Raw genomic sequence first — 22,033 nt, 5'->3', positions numbered from 1 at the left:
ATCTTGCACCTAAATGAGCCAGGCATCTCTTGAGTGGAGCAAAATGTATAGAACACTTCTATTTTTCAAGGAGTTTTGGCGTAAGTAATGGCGTCACGTGTAAAACAAGCATTGGCAAAGCCAATTGGTCTGGCTTTTGCTGCTGACTTTTCAACTTTGCCAATGCTTATTTTGTCTGTGAATGTTTTTTTGTATGACAGAAAGCATTGTCTAAAAGCCATTATATAATGTGAACGAGGCAAATTAATGACGAGGGCTGACTGAGGTCTCCTGTATGTAAAAAGTGTGTTTGTGTGTGTGTTGCTAATAGCAGACCTAAAAATGTAAAAAGATTCTTGTGAAATGGTGAAATGTTGCAGATAAAAACCACACATGAGAGGTTAGCTCACATAACTGTCAAGAACGTTTCAGAGCGTTTCGACTTTACCTCGAAATGAAGAAAAACATTGGCTGCAAGGTCGTAGAATCTAATACAAATAATTTCCTGCTTGATGAATGACAACATTTGACTTCATTTAAATTATTTGCGAATGCCAATGTTGTGACGTTCTGTTAAGATTAGTGCTTGTGGTGCGATAAAAATGTTAACAAGGCATTCTAATTTGCACTAGGTTCAGAAATATATTAAAAAATCCTCCTAAACTGTGTAATTTAAAATGAAATTTCAAAGGCAGGTACTTAAAAGAAAATACAGTGGAAAAAGAAAACACCACTTAATACAATGATGACTCCCTAGATGACTCAAATATGGTTAAGTGTGCTCTACATGCAATAAAACAGTTCAAGTGGATGGTGAGAGCACATCTTGGGATTTTTCTCAGTTATTCAGAAAAATCCACTCTGAAATGCCTGGCACCTTGCATGTCCTTTTTTTTTTGTTTTGTTTTTTTTCTTAATTTTTATTTATTTTCTCGATTCAGCAGCACAATTCATTATTTACAGACCATTATTTATAACAGAGAAATAAATAAAACCCATACATAGAGAATCCAGATATACACATCTCTGATTTCTTGACAGAAAGAAAAAAAAAGAGAAAAAGAAAGCGAAACAATCAAGGCAATAGTGCATTACTGAATATATCATTGCTGTATCCAAGTTCTGATCGGTTCCCAGATAGCCGCCCCCAGCTTTTTCTTTGTAATCCCTTTCAGTTTATATAATTCCCATTCCGTATTATATATAGCAATAAGTTTTGCCCTCCAACTTGTGAAGGCGGGAGGCTCAGAATCCAGCCACTGAGATGTTATACAAGACCTCAAAACTGACATACAAATAAACTTAAATCCTCTATTGGATGACGCCTGCCTACCCATATCTGTACTAAATTCTATTCCAAACAAAACCAAAGAAGCCGTAACAGAAATTGGTATTCCCAGAAATTGTGATAAGAACCGTTCGATATCCAGAAGAAGTGGCTGTAAGACAGGGCAAGAATAAAACATGTGCAACGAGTCTGCTGCATAGAGTCCACATCTTGAGCAATTAGTCCCCTTGCCAGCCTTCCACTTGGCTATCCTTGCTGGCGTATAGTATAGATTGAACGTAGCCATGTATGATTGACTTCTGAGGCTACCAGAAAGCAAGATAGAACTGGCCGTTCGCATTACCAGCTGTAAGTCCAAGTTGACTATCGACACTTTCTCCTCCCATATCGCCTCCTGCCTACCCAGGTCATCAGTTTGTATTAACATGAGCTCCACATATAATTGCCCTATTTTACATTTCCCTTTTATTAAATCCAAAATACGGATTTGTGAGGGGTGGCATTTCCCCCCCACAATTGCGGCCTGTAAGGCACTTCTTAATTGCAAATACTTAAAAAAATCCGCCTTTCCGACCCCACATCTGTTTTGTAATGTTGAAAAAGATACAATCTCACCCTGCTCCAGCAAATCGCCTACTAACCTAATACCAAGCTGTGACCACCTACGCATAACGGAATCCTGAAACACCACATGGGATAAGACAGTCGAATCTAAAGGTGTATACCGTATAATACAGGGAATAGATAACAATTTACGAAGCCTCTTCCAGACTGAGTAGGCCGCCTGAATAATTTTAAACCTAGTCTTTTTGTAGTAGCTTGGCTCTAATACTTTTAAAAGTAGCCCTTGTGCTGAATTTCCCAAACACCACTCGTATATAGATGGAGAAAAAGCGGGATCCAGCACCACCACCATACCCCAAATCAAAACACCCATTAATTGAAACAGCGAGACTGAGTAATACAAGTAAAAATTTGGGATAGCCAGGCCACCACGTTCCGATGGCAGGTAGAGCCATTTGATTGCCCTTCTAGAACGACGGTATCCCCAAAGGAATCTTGAACACATCCGTTCTATTCTGTCAAATAATTCTATTGGAAAAAGGATAGGGATGGCCCGAAACAGATACAGTAATTTAGGAAAGATAGACATTTTCAAAACATTAGCCCTTCCATATAAGGAAAGATGCAGCCGATTAATTCTCTCCAAAGTTTTATTTGAAGAGGCAAGTATCGGCTCTACATTAATACTCGGGATGTCTTGGATTCTAGGTGAAATAATTATACCCAGATACATTGCCTCTGTGGCCACACCCAGCCCTAACTCCACTGGGAACCCGGCCTCTGAGTGCAACACTTGAGTCTTCCCCAAATTTAGTTTATACCCGGATACTATACCAAAATTTCCAGTTATAGTCTCGATTCTAGGCATAGCACTACTCATATCTGATGACAAAACCGCAAGATCGTCAGCATATGCCAGAACTTTAGCTGAGTATGAGCTCGAAGTTACCGGTAGGATAACCGGATCCAACTCTAACCTTTCGATGAGAGGATCTATAAACAGAGCAAACAGAAGTGGTGAGCAGGGGCACCCCTGACGTGTGCCTCTGCTAATCAAAAAAGTCTGTGTCTCCTCCCCCCCCAATCGGACACTTGCCCTCGGGGTTAGATACATTGACTGTATTGCCCGTATATATCCGCTAGGAAACGACTTCCATCTCATTACGGCCCATAAGAATTCCCAAGAGACCCTGTCGAATGCTTTTTCAGCATCCAACAGGGCCACCCCAACCGGAGCGTTCGTTGCCTGGGCCCAATCGAATATCGCGATAAGTCGCCTAACATGATCCGTGGTCCCCCTCCCAGCTATAAACCCATGTTGTTGTAATGAGACAAGGGGGCTGATCACATCTCCCAATCTCATTGCCAGACACTTCGAATAAATCTTATTATCGACATTAATTAACGAAATCGGTCTATACGAGGAGAGCTCCTGAGGATCCTTTCCCTTTTTTTTAAAGACTACTATTATAGTTTGAGACCAAGAAGCCGGAGGAATCCCGGCAAATGCTGCTTGAAATACTAAGGTCATTATCCTCTCTAATTTCCTCTTAAATTTAATGTAGAACTCCAAGGGGATCGAATCTGATCCCATAGCCTTCCCCAATGCTAATGACATCATTGCCTTTTCAATCTCCTCTGGAGAGAGCTCCTCCATTAATGCCTCTTTATCCTGTTCCTTTACCCCCACGCAGGCCATTCCCGCTAAATACCTCTCTGCACTTACGACTGGTTCTGATGTATATAGTTTTTCGTAGTATTTTCTAAAAGCATCTTGAATCAGGGAAGGAGTCTCCACCATGTTTCCATCAAGATCTTTGATCTTAGCTATCCTAGAATCCACCTCCCTTTGACATAATCTATTGGCAAGAACCTTACCAACCTTTTCCCCATACTCATAAAGCTCTCTCCTATGTATTTGATAGCTAGCAGCAGCCACATCCGCATAGCCTTGATAGATTTTCACCCGACAAGCCGCCACCTCAGCTTGAGCCTCCTTAACACTCCCTCCAACCTTTATCTCTTGCACCAAATTTTGCTCCAGCCGAGAGAGAGTCCCTAGATCCTCTAGAACCTTTAGGCGCTCTATCTTGCGCTTCCTTGCAGCAAATCTCAATGTCTCACCTCTTATCCCCGACTTCAATGCATCCCAGACAATATCTATCCTCGCTGATCCTATATTCGTCTGGATAAATTCGGGAATCCATTTAGCCATCCAGTTACAATAATCCTCACTAAGCAAGAGCTTTCTATCAAATGTCCATTTTTGAGACCTGGCCATTAAGCCCAAACAATCAAACTCCAAAACTACCGGATTGTGATCTGATATAATTTTAGGAAGAATCTTAATTGAAGCCCTCGATAAAACAGCACCAGATACCAGAAAATAATCTAACCGTGCCATTTTCCCATGTGGGGCAGAAAAATACGTGAATCCGTCCTGGCCAGCATTGAGTTCTGCCCATACATCATATAACCCTTGATCCTGGACAAGCGCCTGCAGACTCCTGAATCCTCGCGGCTTCCTGCCAATATAAGCCTCGGCTGTCCTTAAATTCACCTGTGAGTGAAGATGTATATTTAAATCACCACAGACAATCATAGGATGTGAAAAAGATGATAATTCTGTGTTAATCGATTGAAAGATGTCTGGGTCATCCGCATTTGGAGCATATACCGAGCATAATGTAATAACTTGCTGTGAGACCAGCGCCTCTATCATTACCCAGCGTCCTGAATTATCAGCTTTGTACTTCTTCATTTTTAATTAATCCCTTTTTAGCGAGAATCGCAACACCCTTAACATTAACTGTCTGCGTAGTACAGGCCAATAGCTCGAGCCCTAAGGAGCCGAGCCATGCCCTATTCGTCCATGCAATATGTGTCTCCTGCAGAAACAGGAGGTCCCATGAGCTTGAGTATATAATTCTGGACAAAACTCTTCTTTTCCCAGGGTCATTTAACCCACAGATGTTAAGTGTACAACATATTAGTTTCCTCATCCCGTATCCTTATCAAATTTGATGCCAGAAACCTAACATTATACTATCTACCCCACCAAAATCAAATTTTTTCACCCAACATATTACATGACATATAACATCTGATACATCCAATACAATTAATACAGTTGATACAGCAAATTTCCTTTCACATACTAAAGCCATTTTTAATCTTGACATATGTAGACCTACATATTTTAACTGAGACGGTCTGATAAAGACTATACAAAATAAAGGCTGTGCTTTTTGCTGAATCTATTACCCCCTGCTCCCTCCAACCTCCCCCCCCCCCTCCCAGCACCCCCCGAGCCCACCCTCCACCCACCCTCCACCCAGCACCCCTCACACCACCCATAAAGAGCATTGGGAATTCCTTCCCTTGGTGATGATAAAGCCCAGTGCCCAACCTCCACCTCCCAACAACAACCACCTTCATAGTAAACGAAAAAGAACCATTGTCCAACCAACCACCCATAGCCCTATAACCCACAAACAACGTTCAAAACTCCATATCCCACATCCTTCAGACTACACTACTTTATTGGCTGACACTCCAAGATACCCTAGACCCCCTCTAAAGTACCCTAGGGCACCTGACGCGATGCCTCACGCAGTGCCTGATGAAGCACCTCCACAACAGTAAATACAAGGCAGCTAATATAAGACACAAGCCATAAAGACTTATCAAACTTATCAAGTTTATCACATTGACTGAAGGTATTCTTTTGCCTTTATCTCTGAGATAAAAAACTGACTACGACCAGCCTTAACAACCTTCAGTTTAGCGGGGTTTTGCAGAAACACCTGAGCCCCCTTAGCCTGAAACTCTGGTATAAGCTGTCTAAGCCTCCATCGCTGCCCAACCGTGTCCTGATAAAAATCCGGGCGGACAAAAAACTCACACCCCTTAGCACTTCTCCTTTTATTTGGCCGTGCTAAATCATAGAGCTCCTCTCTCGCCCTGAAATTACACAGTGAGATCAGAATAGCCCTAGGAAATTCTGAGCTCTGCCCCCTCTTTTGTACAAACGGAAATCTATGTGCCCTTTGGACTTCCCTTTGCCAGTCCCAGTGCCCCAACTCTGGGAATGCCTCTGAGAGCAGTTCCACCATAAACCGTAACGGGTCCGCACCCTCTTTCCCCTCCGGCACACCCGATACTCTTAAATTATTTCGTCTGGGCCTATTTTCAAGGTCTGTTATTTTCCAATGGAGCTCATCCCTGTGTGTCTTAAGGGATCCTACTGTTTCCTTCTGAACACATAGTTCGTCTTCTAGTGTAGAGATCCTTGTTTCGGCCTCGTTCATCCATATAACCACGTCCGAACAGGTTTTAGCCACCCCTCTTACAGCGTTCTGCAGTCGCTTGCATGCGTTTTGAGTGCGTAAAAGTCCAGCCTGTGTCTCTGCTCTGTGGGTCATAATCAGATCATAAATAGTGGCCAGTGTAATCTCCTCTGGTGCTGGTACTGGTACTGGTACTAAGATGGAACTTCTTCGCACTAATTGGTCCTGTAGGGTAATTCCACCCGATATGGCAGAGGCAGCATAATTAGGAGAGTTCTGTTCATCCCAAGCAGAAGAGGTCGCTGACCCCCTCCCTACCCCTCCCCTAGGTACTTGATCGCCTTGACCCGAAGCATCCATAGACAGCTCCAGATGTTCCTCCTCTCCCCCCATACTGCCCCCCTCTAGCCATTCTTGTACAGCACTATCTACTGAAGACCTATCGGATAGTGAGAAGAAATCCTCAACTATCGAGACCTTATCCGGCAGATCGTGCAGCTCTCTTGATGCCTCTACGCTCCCAGACTTAGCGTTAAATTCCAAAACTAAGGGACCGGCACTGGGCTGGTCCAAAACGACTGCAGCCCCTTCAGTGTTCTGCCGCTGTTGTTGCTGTTGCAGAATAGATTCAGCCTCCAGATTGACTACATCACCCAGAATCCCCTTCTCAAAATTTGGCAGACTCGGGCTTACCGGAGTTTTCTGTATAACTTGCTGTACGTCCTGAACCAGATTCTGGGGCGTCCCCCCCCCCCCGATATTACTTAGCGTACTGGTTGAGGCCGCTTCATCTCGTGGTTTATTCATTTTAAACATCGCTGGAATCGCTGGAGTATTATGTACTGCGTCTCTCTCCATCACCCCAGGAACAGTGATTCCAGGCTGGAGAGGCTGGAGAGGCTGCCGTGCATTAACTTCCTCATGCCGATTAAATTTGTTAATCTTATCGGCTACCTTCTCCGCCGGCTTCTCTCCCGCCGCCATCTGCCTCGTTCTTGGGAGGACCACAGGTTGCCCAGCCCCTCTGCCGCGGCCAGATCGCGATGTCGAACTCTTTCCCGGCATATCCCCTCCTGGACTGCCGCTATCGACGCCAGCGTCTGCGAGGTAGCACCGGAGAAGTACGAAGCGCTGCTTTCTCCAAACTGAAGCGACCCCAAGGAGTCTAGAAACCATCAACGGTTGTGGGACCGGAACCTCCGGAGCTGGGCTCGAGTGGTTAGTTGAGCGCTGACAAAAACTTGGTAAGCGTTGTGGAGGTGGAGAGCACTAGCTTAACCGGCCACAGTTGCGGCCGCCATCTTGCTCTTGATTGTCAAAGATGGGGATTGGCCTAATTTTCGGTGTGGAAATGTTACTTATGGCTGAAGAACTTCTTTCCGTACTTCTCAACATTATTGCAAAATTGTATTGACACTAGGGGGGTAGTCCTGGGACGGTGCTCCCACGGCAGTAAAGGTGGGCTCTGCAATTGAGGTAAACACCCATGGTTTAAACGTCATTAAAAGCATTTTCATTGTCTTTCCTACACCTATCTACACTTATAATCTTGCACCTAAATGAGCCAGGCATCTCTTGAGTGGAGCAAAATGTATAGAACACTTCTATTTTTCAAGGAGTTTTGGCGTAAGTAATGGCGTCACGTGTAAAACAAGCATTGGCAAAGCCAGTTGGTCTGGCTTTTGCTGCTGACTTTTCAACTTTGCCAATGCTTATTTTGTCTGTGAATGTTTTTTTGTATGACAGAAAGCATTGTCTAAAAGCCATTATATAATGTGAACGAGGCACATTAATGACGAGGGCTGACTGAGGTCTCCTGTATGTAAAAAGTGTGTTTGTGTGTGTGTTGCTAATAGCAGACCTAAAAATGTAAAAAGATTCTTGTGAAATGGTGAAATGTTGCAGATAAAAACCACACATGAGAGGTTAGCTCACATAACTGTCAAGAACGTTTCAGAGCGTTTCGACTTTACCTCGAAATAAAGAAAAACATTGGCTGCAAGGTCGTAGAATCTAATATAAACAATTTCCTGCTTGATGAATGACAACATTTGACTTCATTTAAATTATTTGCGAATGCCAATGTTGTGACGTTCTGTTAAGATTAGTGCTTGTGGTGCGATAAAAATGTTAACAAGGCATTCTAATTTGCACTAGGTTCAGAAATATATAAAAAAATCCTCCTAAACTGTGTAATTTAAAATGAAATTTCAAAGCCAGGTACTTAAAAGAAAATACAGTGGAAAAAGAAAACACCACTTAATACAATGATGACTCCCTAGATGACTCAAATATGGTTAAGTGTGCTCTACATGCAATAAAACAGTTCAAGTGGATGGTGAGAGCACATCTTGGGATTTTTCTCAGTTATTCAGAAAAATCCACTCTGAAATGCCTGGCACCTTGCATGTCCTTTTTTTTTTAATGGAGTTTTATATAGTGTGAACTTGACCCGGTATCGGGTATCAGAGCGCTTTACATAGCACCAGTTACATTACATGAGGGCACATTCATTTTTAGGTCTCGCTGAGTCAGCGCGCATGCGCTGCTCATAGAGACAGTTTGTATGTGAGATTTAAAAGTGCTGCTGGCTGGCCTAGCGCTTGCGTGCACGTGAGCGTGCACGCGCGCTGCCGCCATGTATCTTTCCTCCGCCCGAGGCGCCATCTGGAGCCCAATCACTTTCACTTCTTCACTTACGCGTGCGCGCATACAACTCCTGGTCGCGGCCGCACGTTTTGTGCTCTACGTTGCTCTCTCTCTCTCTCGCCTGTGTTGTGTACTACTTCCCCCGTCCTCCATGTTGTTTCCCTCCGCCCTTTGTGTTGTTTCAGCCCCATTGACCTCTGTGTTGCTTCTGCTGCTGCACTCTTGTGTTGCTTCCCCCATACGCACTATCTGTGTTGTTTCCCCTACACATGCCCTCCATGGTGCTTTTCCCCACCCACTTCGAAAAAAAATGGTTTTGCTATCCAACACGGATCGGTAAACAGAAAAAGATGTGTCTGTATCATTTTGCAGGCATGCATACGCACCTGCAAAAGGACCCCACTGCAACGTCAAGGCATTTATAGCCGTTTACTTCTACCCCACTCCTCCCTTTTTGTGCTCAACGTTGCTCTCTCCCTCTCGCCTGTGTTATGTACTACTTCCCCCGTCCTCCATGTTGTTTCCCTCCGCCCTTCGTGTTGTTTCAGCCCCATTGACCTCTGTGTTGCTTCTGCACTCTTGTGTTGCTTCCCCCATACGCGCTATCTGTGTTGTTTACCCTACACATGCCCTCCATGGTGCTTTTCCCCACCCACTTCGAAAAAAAATGCTTTTGCGATCCAACACGGATCGGTAAACAGAAAAAGATGTGTCTGTATCATTTTGCAGGCATGCATACGCACCTACAAAAGGACACCACTGCAACGTCAAGGCATTTATAGCCGTGTACTTCTACCCCACTCCTCCCTTTTTGTGCTCTATGTTGCTCTCTCTCTCTCGCCTGTGTTGTGTACTACTTCCCCCATCCTCCATGTTGTTTCCCTCCGCCCTCCGTGTTGTTTCAGCCCCATTGACCTCTGTGTTGCGTCTGCTCCTGCACTCTTGTGTTGCTTCCCCCATACGCGCTGTGTTGATTCCCCTACACACGCCCTCCCTGGTGCTTTTCCCCACCCACTTCGGAAAAAAATGTTTTTGCGATCCAACACGGATCGGTAAATAGACAAGCATTGGCATAGCCAATAGGTCTAGCCTTTGGGACCTTATAAGTGTTTAGTTATCCCGCACCAAGTGTTGCATGGCTAAGCACTTATAAGGTCCCAAAGGCGAGACCTATTGGCTAAGCCAATGCTTGTTTTTGTTAGGCACGGGGAGATTAAGTGATTTGCCCAAAACCACAGGATGTTCAGCGTCACTGCCGAGACTCGAACCCGGTTCCCCAGATTCAAGGTCGACCGCCCTAGCCATTAGGCCAACTCCTCTCTCTTTCAGATACTTTATCAGAAACAAGTGGTGTGTGATGGGTGCGCAGATGGCTCTTGTTTGATTTCGCAATTTGGAATCGCAAATTAGCTTCAACTTCAAGTTGATGGTAATTTGCAAAAACATTTTAAAATGCACAAAAGTGCATTTTTCAAAGTGCCATGTGGCGCACACACATGCCCCTGGGGCATGTGTGTGCGCCACATGTGCTCACATGCCAATTTCAGAGGTGCATCAGGGTGGCCTTTTGGCCCCCTTGCACCCTTGAAATTGCATGCGCAAATTCCGAAAACCTATTTGGTACTCGCTAATTGCGCATGCAATTGCCATTAATTCCTAAGGGTCTCTAGGCCCATAGGAATGAATGGGAAGCTATTCCTTAATTGAGAATCGCAATTTGCCATCCGCAATTAAGGAATATGTAGGAATCGCAATTTTTTTTAACGATTCCTACATGCATAAGGAATTGCGATTCCTAAATAGCGATTTCTGAAAAATCGCTATTAAGGAATCGCAATTCCTTATGTTGCATGTGCCCCATGGTCTTCCTGATGATCACAGGTGTTAAGGTAAACCAAGGCTGTGGAAAATAGATGTTAGTTGCAGACCCACACAATGTCTGCCTGCGGTGTGTTGGGTCCAAGCATGACTTGAAGTCCTGCGGCAAATGCTCCCTGATTTACCCAAAGCCGAACACAGAGCATAAGGCAAAGCTGTATCTCCCAGAGCACAAGAAAGCTGACAGGTTCCACTTCAATACCAAGCCCTGCTCCTGCTCCAAGTACAGGATCTACTCCAGGTCCCAGTCTTGCTCTTCCAATCCTCTGGTAAGTTGAAAATGAAGTTGAAAGACATGTCTCATTACACGCATAAGAAGTCCAAACGGGATTCTTCTCCTTCCTGTCACTGCCACTCCGGGGGAGTTGCACCACAGTTGGCGTTGGAGGCATCCAAAACCACCCTCCTTATCAAATTCGAAGCCTTTCCTGAGGCTGTTCTCATTGCACCCTGAATTTCCATGGCCTTTGATGACCCCGCAGCAAATAGAGGGCTTCAAAGAGGACCTGCTGCAACACTTTCGGATGACTCCCAGTCTCTCTAGAGTGCCTTCCAGCCCCATAGTTCCGCCATTGCTTCCAAAGAAACTTCTGCTAGCAGGGCCTTTCCCCAGTGCTGACTCACACCACTGAACTCCCGCCTGGCCATTAGCTGTCTCATACCTCGACACCCATGCATGGGGACAATAAGGTTCCAAACATTCGGATGCCACTTTCGCCTTCCTGACGGGCCAGCTTTGGACCCAACCCAATACCTTTATCGGTTCTGGGCATAACTGTTTCAAGACGCTTGGCTGATATCTAATTATGAAAAACAAATGTGCAGCCTCTGGCATTCTAGAGCTCCCTAGCTGGTTTCACTACCTCAACACCAGTACTAATGGGGGCTAGGCACATTATGTGGATCAGATTGAGACACTAAGGCTTTCAAAGCATTCCTCATGACGACCATGATAACAAGGGGGCAGGACATTTACTACAACCTCATAACATTGATGCATGTCTGTATTTAGGCTTGCAAAATTATAGTGGCCTTAATACTTCTGAGACAGAGTTTGACACCCCACTAGGGTACTCTATGGAGGAGAGTGCATTTTTTGTGGTGATGGTCTGCTGAGGTAGGGCCTTTAGTTGCATATTGTAGAAACAAAGCAACATTTACTAAAGGAGATTTTACATCCTGAGTCTGCAACTTGAAAGTCCTTTCTGCCTTTTGATGAGGCACTGGCCGAGGCATTGATGGCAGCCTAGTTTTAGCCATGTTTGGCTCTGCCTAGCACCTGACTTCTGAGAGCTTGGCGGCTCACGCTGGAAAGGGAATCAAAGCGCATTGACATGTTTGGAAAGAAGATTTCTCATCTGCTAATTTGTCACTGAGGTCCCTGGACACAATTTGTTTGCTAGGTCTCAATATACACACCCTCAGGCTGTCCTCCCATTACTGAGGAATTCAGGAACAAGTTTGCATAAAAATTTCAGGGTGGACAGGATCCGGCTACAAATGTATTGTGAGCTGAAATAGACATGACAGACTATCGGTCTCATCATGGGCACCTGTGTGGTGATTTAATGTCATGCCACATTTATGATCTGTCATGGTCGATCTGCGTTTAATGGCATGGAAGAGCTTAATAAAAAACAACTTACGTCACGTCACTTTTTAAAAAGGGGGCTGAAAGTCAACCTCATTGTTATCGCCTGATTTCTCTGCTGGATGACTCAGTTATAATCTTGGGCAGGGTTATTTTGGCTAAAATAGAATTGCGGGCGCTCTAGTCCCAAGCGCTTTCTATCTATCAGTTTGGGTTTCGGCCATGACTCTGAACCGTGGAGCAGACACTAAATCTGGCATTAATTGTCCAAAAATATACAAAGGTACAAAAAGGTTGTGTACTCTTAGCCTTTATGGACTTTACGTGTGCCTTCGATACAGTGGACCGTTCTAAATTATGGTCCATAATGGCACAGTTAGGGATTGTTGGAGCAATTATTACCTTGCTTAGTAGGCTCCATGAATATTTATCATCCTTAGTACGGTATATTAGCAAGGGGGATCTAACAGAAGAATTCCCCTCTGATATGGGGGTTAGGCAGGGGTGTGTTCTGGCCCCCTTTCTTTTCTTAATATATATTAATGGGTTAGGAGCACAATTATGTAAGGTGGGGAAGGACACCCCGAGGACTAATTCATGCCGAATTCCTGTATTAGTATATGCAGACAGCGCTGTCCTGCTAGTCAGGACAGCTAACGGCGTACATATTTTGCTTGATACTTTTAATGCTTAAATGAAGGATTTAGGACTTAAGGTTATTCATTCTAAATCATTCATAATGAAATGTGGACCAAAAATGTCTAAAACAAGAACATTTTTACTCGTGGATGAAGAAATTAAGAAAGTCCCTCATTTCACCTACCTGGGGTTCCCATTTCACGTGGATTCTAATTGGAAATGCCTATTAAACATTAATCATGCAATTTCAAAAGTCGATTGACGCCATCTTTAGATTTGCTAAGAGTTTAGGCCACAAGCCAATCAAATACATTTTATGTGTCTATAAGAGTACAAGTCTTTCAGTAGTAACCTTTGTAGCTGGTGTATGGGGATACGTAAATTGTAACTCACTCCAAGTAGCAGAAAATACGTTTATAAGGAGACTTCTTACAGTGCCTCAGAGTTCCTCCGCCTCTTTGTGTCATGAGGAAGTTGGTCTGAGTTTTTTAAAAGATTACATCACACTGCAGCCATTAGTGCTCTGGGTAAGAATTTGGAATAATCCAGAGGCTGATTTTTGTAGAACAATATTAGCAGACTGTATGAAATTGGACAACGGCTTAGACATACCCTGGCTAAAATGCATTAAAACGAGTTTTGCTAAAATGGGAGCTTCAGAATATTACACAATTCCTGATACCCTGAGAAATGTTTCATCTGCTTCCATCAAATCACTTTTTTATCAAAGCCTTGAGCGGTCAAGTGCAGTGTGTAATTCCATCGGACATTCAGAGCTTTTTCGTCAGCCACAAATACAACTTGCCCTTTATCTGCAAATAAACCTGAATGAAAGGCAACATTTTTTGCTGACTAGGCACCGTCTTAAAAACTATACATTTTCTTGCTGCATTTCCCACACAGTGCACATAGTTTTTCTCACTTCCTGTCTGTCCTTGTGACAGTCTTTCATCTCAAAGCACCAAGCACTTTATTTTATTTTGTAAATGTTATATTCCCCAGAGGAGGCAGTTTACTCGTCCATTATTATTAGCATCGAGGATTAAAGCTTATGAATGCAATGGTCTATCTACATCGCTTAGGAACTACAGATATTATATATGGAGTTATAAAATACCTTTTTACTGTTTTTAAGATTCGTATTAAATACAAGGCATTTTTATTAATTTGTACTTTACTGTTTTTATGCTGATTTGTTTCTAATGAAAATGTATGTATGTAAACTTTCATGGCTCTGTTTGAGTCAAATAAAGTATTATGATCTGAACTAATGTCAGTGAGCATAGGTGGCACCCATACACAGCTCTGTGCTGTCACTTCTGGAGGCATTGTGAGACTGCTGTGGAATCCTAGAGCATCAAAAGCCTCCACTAATTGGCAATTATGTGTGGGATTATGACCAGAAAAATTGGTCTCACACAGATTTCCACATTCCATGAGGTTTACCTTGTAATTGCACTGTACTGGGGCGGATATCATACAGTAACTATAAATTTGCATAAATCTGCCCCTGTACTGTTCAACTTGTAATTATGGCCATAACATGGTAAAAAACAATGACTGAGAGAGGATCTTTAGTGTCATTGTGGTCTGTGCTTAATAAGTAATCAATGTTTTATTCAATCCCTAGTGGACTTCATAAGGGACACCTTTCCGGATTTGATTTCAAGGCTCGGAATACCAATCACTGACCAAATCATTGATGATCTTTATCAACATCAAGTCATATCACTGGAAGAAATGGACACCATTACTGCTGAAAGAGTGAGCCAAGTCCGGGCAAGACTACTGGTGTTGATGGTTTTAAGAAAAGGCCTTGAATCATGCAATCATTTTGTTCAGTCCCTTGAGGCGCGGGATCGACTCCTCTTTCAGGACCTACAAGGGAAATGTAAGTAGACTCTGACTAGCCTCAAGATCAAAATCCTCTAGATAACTTAAGTTACAATTTGCGCTGGCACTGCATCCCTGTGGTTTGGCTGGTGGATGAAGGTACATCATGGTAACTACAGTAAAACCTTTCTTGCAACCAAATCTGTGTATTCACTTTGGTACTATAGTTGATTGGTTTCCTCACGGAATACATTAATGTGCATCCCAGTAATCGGTGCCTTTAATAATATATATCTATAACTAATATATATATATAGTACATTTTTAAATTATGAATCCATGAAAGTTTGCTAATATGATGCAATTCTATAGTAAATCTCCCCCTTATTGTAAATTTAAGTATGTACCTGTTGTGTGGTCTCTGTGGCCTAATGTTGACAGTTAGTATGCTTATAAAGTTGGTCTTTTTTCAAAACCTGTTGATATTTCCATATTTTCTCTTTGTGTAGGTGAGGTGGCTACGGCGATCCAAGCAGACTTTGAAAATTTGAGACAAGATTTAAAGGATTTGTACAAGTCTGCTGGTTTCCGCCAGTTTCATCCATTGGGAGATGAGACTGGCATTGACATCCTTTTTGATCTGGAAAATACTTTCACTGACCCGTTGCTCTGGAGGAAGGATATACACAATCGAAGGCTGGCGCAAATACCATTAGACACTTTTCTGCAGGAACTTGAAAGCCCTTGCATTATAGAAGGAGAAGCAGGAAAAGGCAAGACAACCCTTCTGAAGAGAATCGCTACTCTTTGGGCCAGGGGAAGATGCAAAGCCCTGAAGAAATACAAGCTGGTATTCTTTATCACTCTAAGCAGCGCAAAGGTTGGTCTGTATGAGAGTCTCTGTGACCAACTTTTAGGTCTGTCTTACAAGTGGAACAAAATCCATTTTATGAAAGAACTGCGGGACCTCAAGGAAAAGGTGCTGTTTCTTTTAGATGGATATGATGAGTTTCAATCTGAAAGTTGTAAGGAACTGGACGCGCTTATAAAAGACAACTGTCAGTACAAGAATACAGTTGTTGTGACCACTCGGACCGAAACCATCAAAGCAGTGAGAAGGTTTGGGTCAATGATTGTAGAAACAGGCGATTTGACAGAAGAAAGTGCTAAAACGCTTATTAAGACTGTCCTAGTTGAAGAAGGAGCTGAAGGGTTGCTGTCCCAGTTGGAAAGCTCCCCTTTTATGAAGAACCTAATGAAGACACCGCTCTTTGTGGTTATCGCCTGCGCCCTGCGGATGGGGGACAGTACTTCCCCGCTCAACACTCAGACAGCTCTATTCCGCACTCTCTATGACCTGATGGTAGAAAAGAATAAGTATAAAACAAGGAATGTAGCATTAAATACTGTTGCCCAGAGCATAGATCACTGTGGAGACTTGGCACTTGATGGTTTGTTTAACCATAGGTTTGATTTTGAGCAGGAAGACCTGGCAGTAGTGAAAGAAGAGGTTTTATTGGCCGCAGGCCTTTTACACAAGTATACCGCACAAAGGCTTTGGCCGGTTTATCGGTTCTTTCACAAGTCGTTTCAGGAGTACACTGCAGGCAGAAGGCTGTCTGAACTGTTGACCTCGGACAGTGAAGCTGAGGTGATCAGAGGAGAGACTTACCTCAACAAAATCAAATCAGTTTTTGAAGTTACCACTACTTATGGCAATTTGCTTCTGTACACTTGTGGTTCATCTAAAAGGTCCACTAGAAAAGTTGTGCGCCATTTGACAGATGTTTACCAGCAGGGTGGCCTATTTGGTCCATTGCCTTCAAGCGAGTTTGTAGACTACGGCATTGGTTTGTTTTATGAAAGCACTACTCGGTCTGACCTAAGTAAGGAATTTCAAAGACTGTTTTCTGGGAAAATAATGTACATTAACACTCAGAACATCTCTGCCCATTTATTTGACTTTTTCAGGTTTTTACCCAAATGTTTGAGCTCCCTTGATCTTATCAAATTGGATTTCAATGGCACTGTTGCTGTTTGCCCAAATGACAACCTTGAAGAAATGAGTGCAGGAGGGACAGAGCCACCTGCATGTGAGACCTACATTCCTAAGAAAGCAGTGGAGTTGTTTTTTGACTGGAACCAGGCCCTTGGTAAATTACAGATGACTCTCAAGGACTTCAGCAAGCTCAATAGAAAAGACATTAAGTACCTGGGAAAAATATGCTGCTCTGCAGACAGACTCAGCTTACACATCAAGAATAGTGAAGGAATCACTAACACCCTCACACAGGTTCTGGAGTCCTGCAGGAACGTGCAAGATTTGATTGTTGAAGGCACTCCACTCAGTTTAGAAGATGAGCAGCGAATTATGGAAATGACGGTCTTGAAATCGTTATACATTCACAACCTGCAAACTGAGCGCCTACCAGGTACTGTATTATGTATATTGTTGATATCTGCCTCTGATAAAGGGCAGTATGTCATTTTATTCGCTATGCTGAATCTCCTGGGTCGTTGAAATTATTTCCAGTAATCTATATTGCAGGTATTTTCTCAGTCACACCTTCCCTCCTTCCTCCCTCTCACTCTCTGTGTGTCTGACACACACACACACACAGAAATCCATAAGGCTGAGGTACTACATAACACCTTTGTGTGTTTTTCCTACTTATATTTATGCTGGGAAACTTAATGCATGCATTCATTTTTATCACAGAGTGCAATTTGTGTTTTGCATATATTAGAGTGAAAAGAAATTTGAGCTGAACTACAGTAGGTTCCAACATGGCGGTATGTAAGGATGTTGGGTGGTTACAAATAGAGATGATGATAATATATGGGTTATAGGAAATGAGTAGATATAGACAGTATAAAAGATGGATAAAGGTTAGATCTTTACAATATGGTACATTGCAGGCTAGGGTAACATGTGTGAGTAGAGGGTAGACCTGATTCAAGAGCAGCAGCGGCTCCTCTGAAATAGCGGAGGAACATCACCACACTGCCCGGCTCAGAGCCCGCAAATTAAAAATAAAACGATGTTCTAACATCATTTTATATTTCATTTGCCGGCTCTGAGCCAGCTTGTACAGGGAGGGGCGAGGCGAGGCATGGGAGGAGGAGTGCTTTATGTGCACTCCCTAAGTGCACATATGTCTTTGGCCAGCTGTCTCAGGCTGGCCAAACACACATTCGCTCGTAGGTTTCTCCAGCCTGGCTGCACTGAACAGCCGGGGTGGAGAACCCCCACAGACTCCCTGTCCTGAGTGGAGTGTCTTTTCAGCCCACTCAGGCCAATTTGCGTGCTGCTCTCATAGCATGGGAGCACACGGGGATTGGATGGGAGTCTGTCCCAGTGGCTGCTAGGAACAGGAAGAGGAAAGGAGGCGCAATACGATGTGACGCGACACGGGAGGCGGCTGGTGGCTTCAGGTAATGTATTTTATTAATATATATTATTACTAACACTCCCCCATGTGCTCCCCCTCTTGCGTGCTCCCCCTCCTGCATTCCCTCCACCCGCGCCACAACCCTTTGTTTGTGGTGGCCGCCGCTGTTTAAAAAGGAGGCTGCAAAGGTTTGTCAGTTCTTTGCATCTTCGAGGCACAGAAAATGGGCCTGAGGGCAAACTGGACTGTGTGACCGGAGGGGTCAGTCAGAGTCCAGCGCATAGAAGGGACCAAGTGCTTTAATGATATGTACCTTCCTTCGGGTTCTGTCAACATATCATTGCAATGTGAGCACTGTGAACAAGTGGGGTATATTTGGTTAATCATCGCCCGATATTGTGGCAAGTAGTACCCAGTACTTTAAAAAATTCTACATACTAGGTGCGTAGTTTGTCCTGTGTTTGTTTGATAACTATTTGCCTTGTATTGGGCCTACCCAGGGCCCACTTGTTTCTTCTTCATACTGAATCATGTGCCCAGGTCAGCCCATCTTTTCTCCAGAGTGCAGACCCAGGTGCTGTCCACCCAATGTTTTACTCACAAAATGAGACATCGATCTAAGTGATAGTTGCAGAGTATATGTTGGATGAACTGTAAAAAGGAGGCTTCTTAAAGGGCAATGTCCACAATGGGAATATAGGCCTTCTGCCTGTGGTTATTGGGACTTTTACACTCACCCCAACCTAAGAGCCACTGCTTGTAATTCCGAATCCCAAAAGTCTGTTTCCATCCTCATTCAGTCCTAGATCCCTATCTCTTCAATACTTTAACCCATAGGAAACCCGCCTTAGGAGTGGGTTTCCATCCCAATCAATTTTAACTCTGTAATGCAGTTGCTCTTACTATCATTTCACCTTGACTCACTGACAGTAAAATCCACATAGGAAGGCAGCATTAGCTACTTGTTAGAGTACTGCACTATCCAAATATGTTCCTATCCTTGTGTGTGTTTTAGACTTACTAATACCATCATTTCTTTGCTCACCATACCACCCCAGTTTGGCCCCAGCCATATGCTAATCAGTGACCCTGCTCCTCAGAACATTCTAGCCCGAACTGCCAAGCCAGGTCCTTCACCTGAGGAGCAGGGTCAAGACTGATTTGCATATGGCTATGCCCAAACTGGGGTTGCAGAGTGAGCAATAAAATGATGTATTAAAACCGAATCTCTTGACTGGTGGTGAGTGGTTGAAAAGTTTCAGCACTCCGTCCATCATCTTGTAGTGTTTGCTATCTTTGCCCGAAGTGGCGAAGGGTATTCCCAGACATGGGTTCCTTGCTCACTGTGACACCGGATTCAGACTGCCTGATGAGGGGTGATACACCGAAACCGGTCCCAGGATGCTTGTATCTGCTCCTAGAAGGACCTGACCTGGCAGTTTGGGCTGGACTGTTTCCATAAGGAGCTGAGGAGCAGGGTCGACTGATTTGCATATGGCTGGGCCCAAATTGGGGTGGCTGAGCGAGAAAAAGAATGATGGATTAAAACCAGATATCTTGAGTGGGGGTGGGTTGTTAAAAGGTTTCACCACTCAGTCCATCATCTTATTGTGTTTACCATTCCATTCTGAAATATGGAGGCAACACAAATGTACATAAAGTAAGTAATCTAGGTAAGTGAAACATTTACATGTGCATACTGAATAAAACAACCCCTCCCCTCTTTCGAACGAAAAGAAAACAATCAAATGAAAGAAAAATAAAAAAATAAAAAACAATGTATGCCTATAAACAACATTGATCAAAAAGCAAAAAATAAGTCACTATCAATACATAACATAGTCACTTAACCTACTGGGCAGTTTTACGTGACTCACACCCCTCAAATTCTTCTTGTAAAATTCTGAATTAACATTCAAGGCACAGTTTGTTTGAACTCTCTTTGGCAAGTACATATCCTGGCTGCCTGAAGCACAATGATGAGACATGTCAGACACACCAGACTCTACATCAGAAGTGTCCCGTGTAGGTAAGAACGGTGGGGCAGGGGGGTTGGGAGGGGGAGTTGACAAATGATGAGGGAAAATTAAATAAAAAATAAAGAAAACCACTTACCTATCGCTCGCCGCGTAGGTGAATCAGGGGAATCAGGGCTTCTGTTGCCCCCTGGTCGAGGAGGGAGCTGATGTCATTGGGGGCGGAGAGGAGGGCGATCTCGGTGCCGTGCTTGCTTCGGAAGCAGTATTGAGAGGAGTCCAGGACATAGTTGGCTTCGATGAGCTCGTAGAGTTGGGCGTTGATGGCCTTCTTGTTGAAATTGACTGGAACGGGGGAGCAGGAAGATGGGTCTGAAGTTCTTGAGGTCTGTCGGGTTGACTGACGGTTTCTTTAGCAGGGGGTTGATCTTGGAGTGTTTCCAGTTGTCGGGGAAGGTGGGGGTCTCAATGGAGCAGTTGATTGTGTGGTGTAGTTCGGGGTCGATGGTGGTGGCAGCTCTGTGGAAGATGTGGTGCGGGCAGAGGTCCGAGGGGGCTCCCGAGTAAATGCTCTTCATGGTCTTGAGGGTGTCTGTGGTGAGAGGGGTCCATTTGAGCAGGATCGGTTGAGGGGCATTGACATCTCGTGAGGTGGTGGCAGGATTGATGTGCGGGCCTTGGGTGTCAAAGCTGTTGTAGATCTGCTTGATCTTGTGGTGGAAGTAGGTGCCGAGTTTCTTGCAGAGGTCTTGGGAGAGTGTGACTTCTGTGGTCTCGCTGTGGGTTTTGGCAACCTCCTTGTTGATGGTGAAGCGTACTTTGCTGTTGTGTGCGTTGGCGTTGATTCTGACTTGAAGGGCCGTTTTCTTTGCGGTTTTGAGGATGGTGTGATGTGCACAGGTGGCGGCTTTGAAGGCTGCGTGGATTTCTGGGGTTTTGTTGTTCCTCCACCTGTTCTCAAGTCTGGTGCATCTGGACTTGTGGAAGGGAGGAGTGAACCAGCTGGCTTCCTTGAAGTGTTGCTTGCCAGGTGCATTCTTGAGGGGCGCCATCGTGTCGGAGCATTTGGAGATCCATCGGTGGAGGTTGTGTGCTGAGTTATTGGCGTATACGAATGTCAGCGGTGTGGTTGTGCTGAGGGAGGCAATGAGATGTTCTTCGGTGACCTTGTATCTGTCGCTGCGGGGGCTGGTGGGTGCGTTGGTGTAAGGTAGGTTTGTTAAAGGCAAAGTGAACACAGTGGTGGTCGGTCCAGAGGAGTTCGGAGGTGTGGCTGTAGGTGATGTTTTCACTGGCGGAGAAGATGGGGTCGAGCGTGTGTCCTGCTGCATGGGTCGGAATCATGATAGCTGCTTTAGTCCGATGTTGGCGAGGTTCTCCAGAAGAGATGCAATATTCTGGTCATTGGGGTTGGCCAGGTGGAAGTTGAGGTCGCCGAGTAGGATGTAATCGGTGGATGTGAGAGCCTGGGGTACGATGAAGTTGATGATGGCGTCGGTGAAGGGCGGGCGGAGGCCAGGAGGTCTGTAGATGAGGGTCCCACAGAGGGTGGTGTTGGAGTTGGTCTGAACCTGGAAGTGGAGATGTTCCAGGGTTACCTTAGGGTCGTCCGAGTGGGTGGTCAGGTGGATGGAGTTCTGGTGGATGATGGCAATGCCTCCTCCGGGTCGGTTGGTGCGATTCTTGCGGGTGATCTTGTAGCTGTTGGGAATGGCAATGGCGATGTCCGGGCATGAGCCAGGGTTCGTCCAGGTTTCCATGAGGAAGGTGATGTCAGGGGAGATGGCGTCAAGGAGGTCCCAGATTTCTGTAGAGGGAGCGCGTGTTGAGGAGGATGCAGCTGAGCAGGTCAGGTTTGCTGTGGGTCGGCCGGGCGGCAGGCATAGTTCGAGTGCGGAGGTGCGTGAGAGTGCAGATGCAGTTTCTGCAGGAGAAAGGTCCTTGGGTGTCCTTTG

General features: G+C 44.6%; 1 protein-coding gene across 2 annotated transcripts in view; it reads left to right on the top strand.

The window, feature by feature from the left end:
- NLRC4 (NLR family CARD domain containing 4) overlaps positions 1-22,033 on the top strand; it is a 222,480-nt gene that overhangs the window by 10,042 nt on the left and 190,405 nt on the right. For both annotated transcript variants that reach the window (XM_085611423.1, XM_085611424.1), the window contains 2 exons: positions 14,508-14,768; positions 15,220-17,142. In XM_085611423.1, coding sequence (XP_085467549.1) covers positions 14,508-14,768; positions 15,220-17,142 — 2,184 coding nt within the window. The remainder of the gene's footprint in view (positions 1-14,507; positions 14,769-15,219; positions 17,143-22,033) is intronic.

This window comes from Triturus cristatus, chromosome 6 (assembly GCF_964204655.1).
Source record: "Triturus cristatus chromosome 6, aTriCri1.1, whole genome shotgun sequence".
Lineage (NCBI taxonomy): Eukaryota > Metazoa > Chordata > Amphibia > Caudata > Salamandridae > Triturus > Triturus cristatus.
The sequence above is the reverse complement of the archived record's forward strand: the minus strand, read 5'-3'. Positions and strand labels throughout refer to the sequence as shown.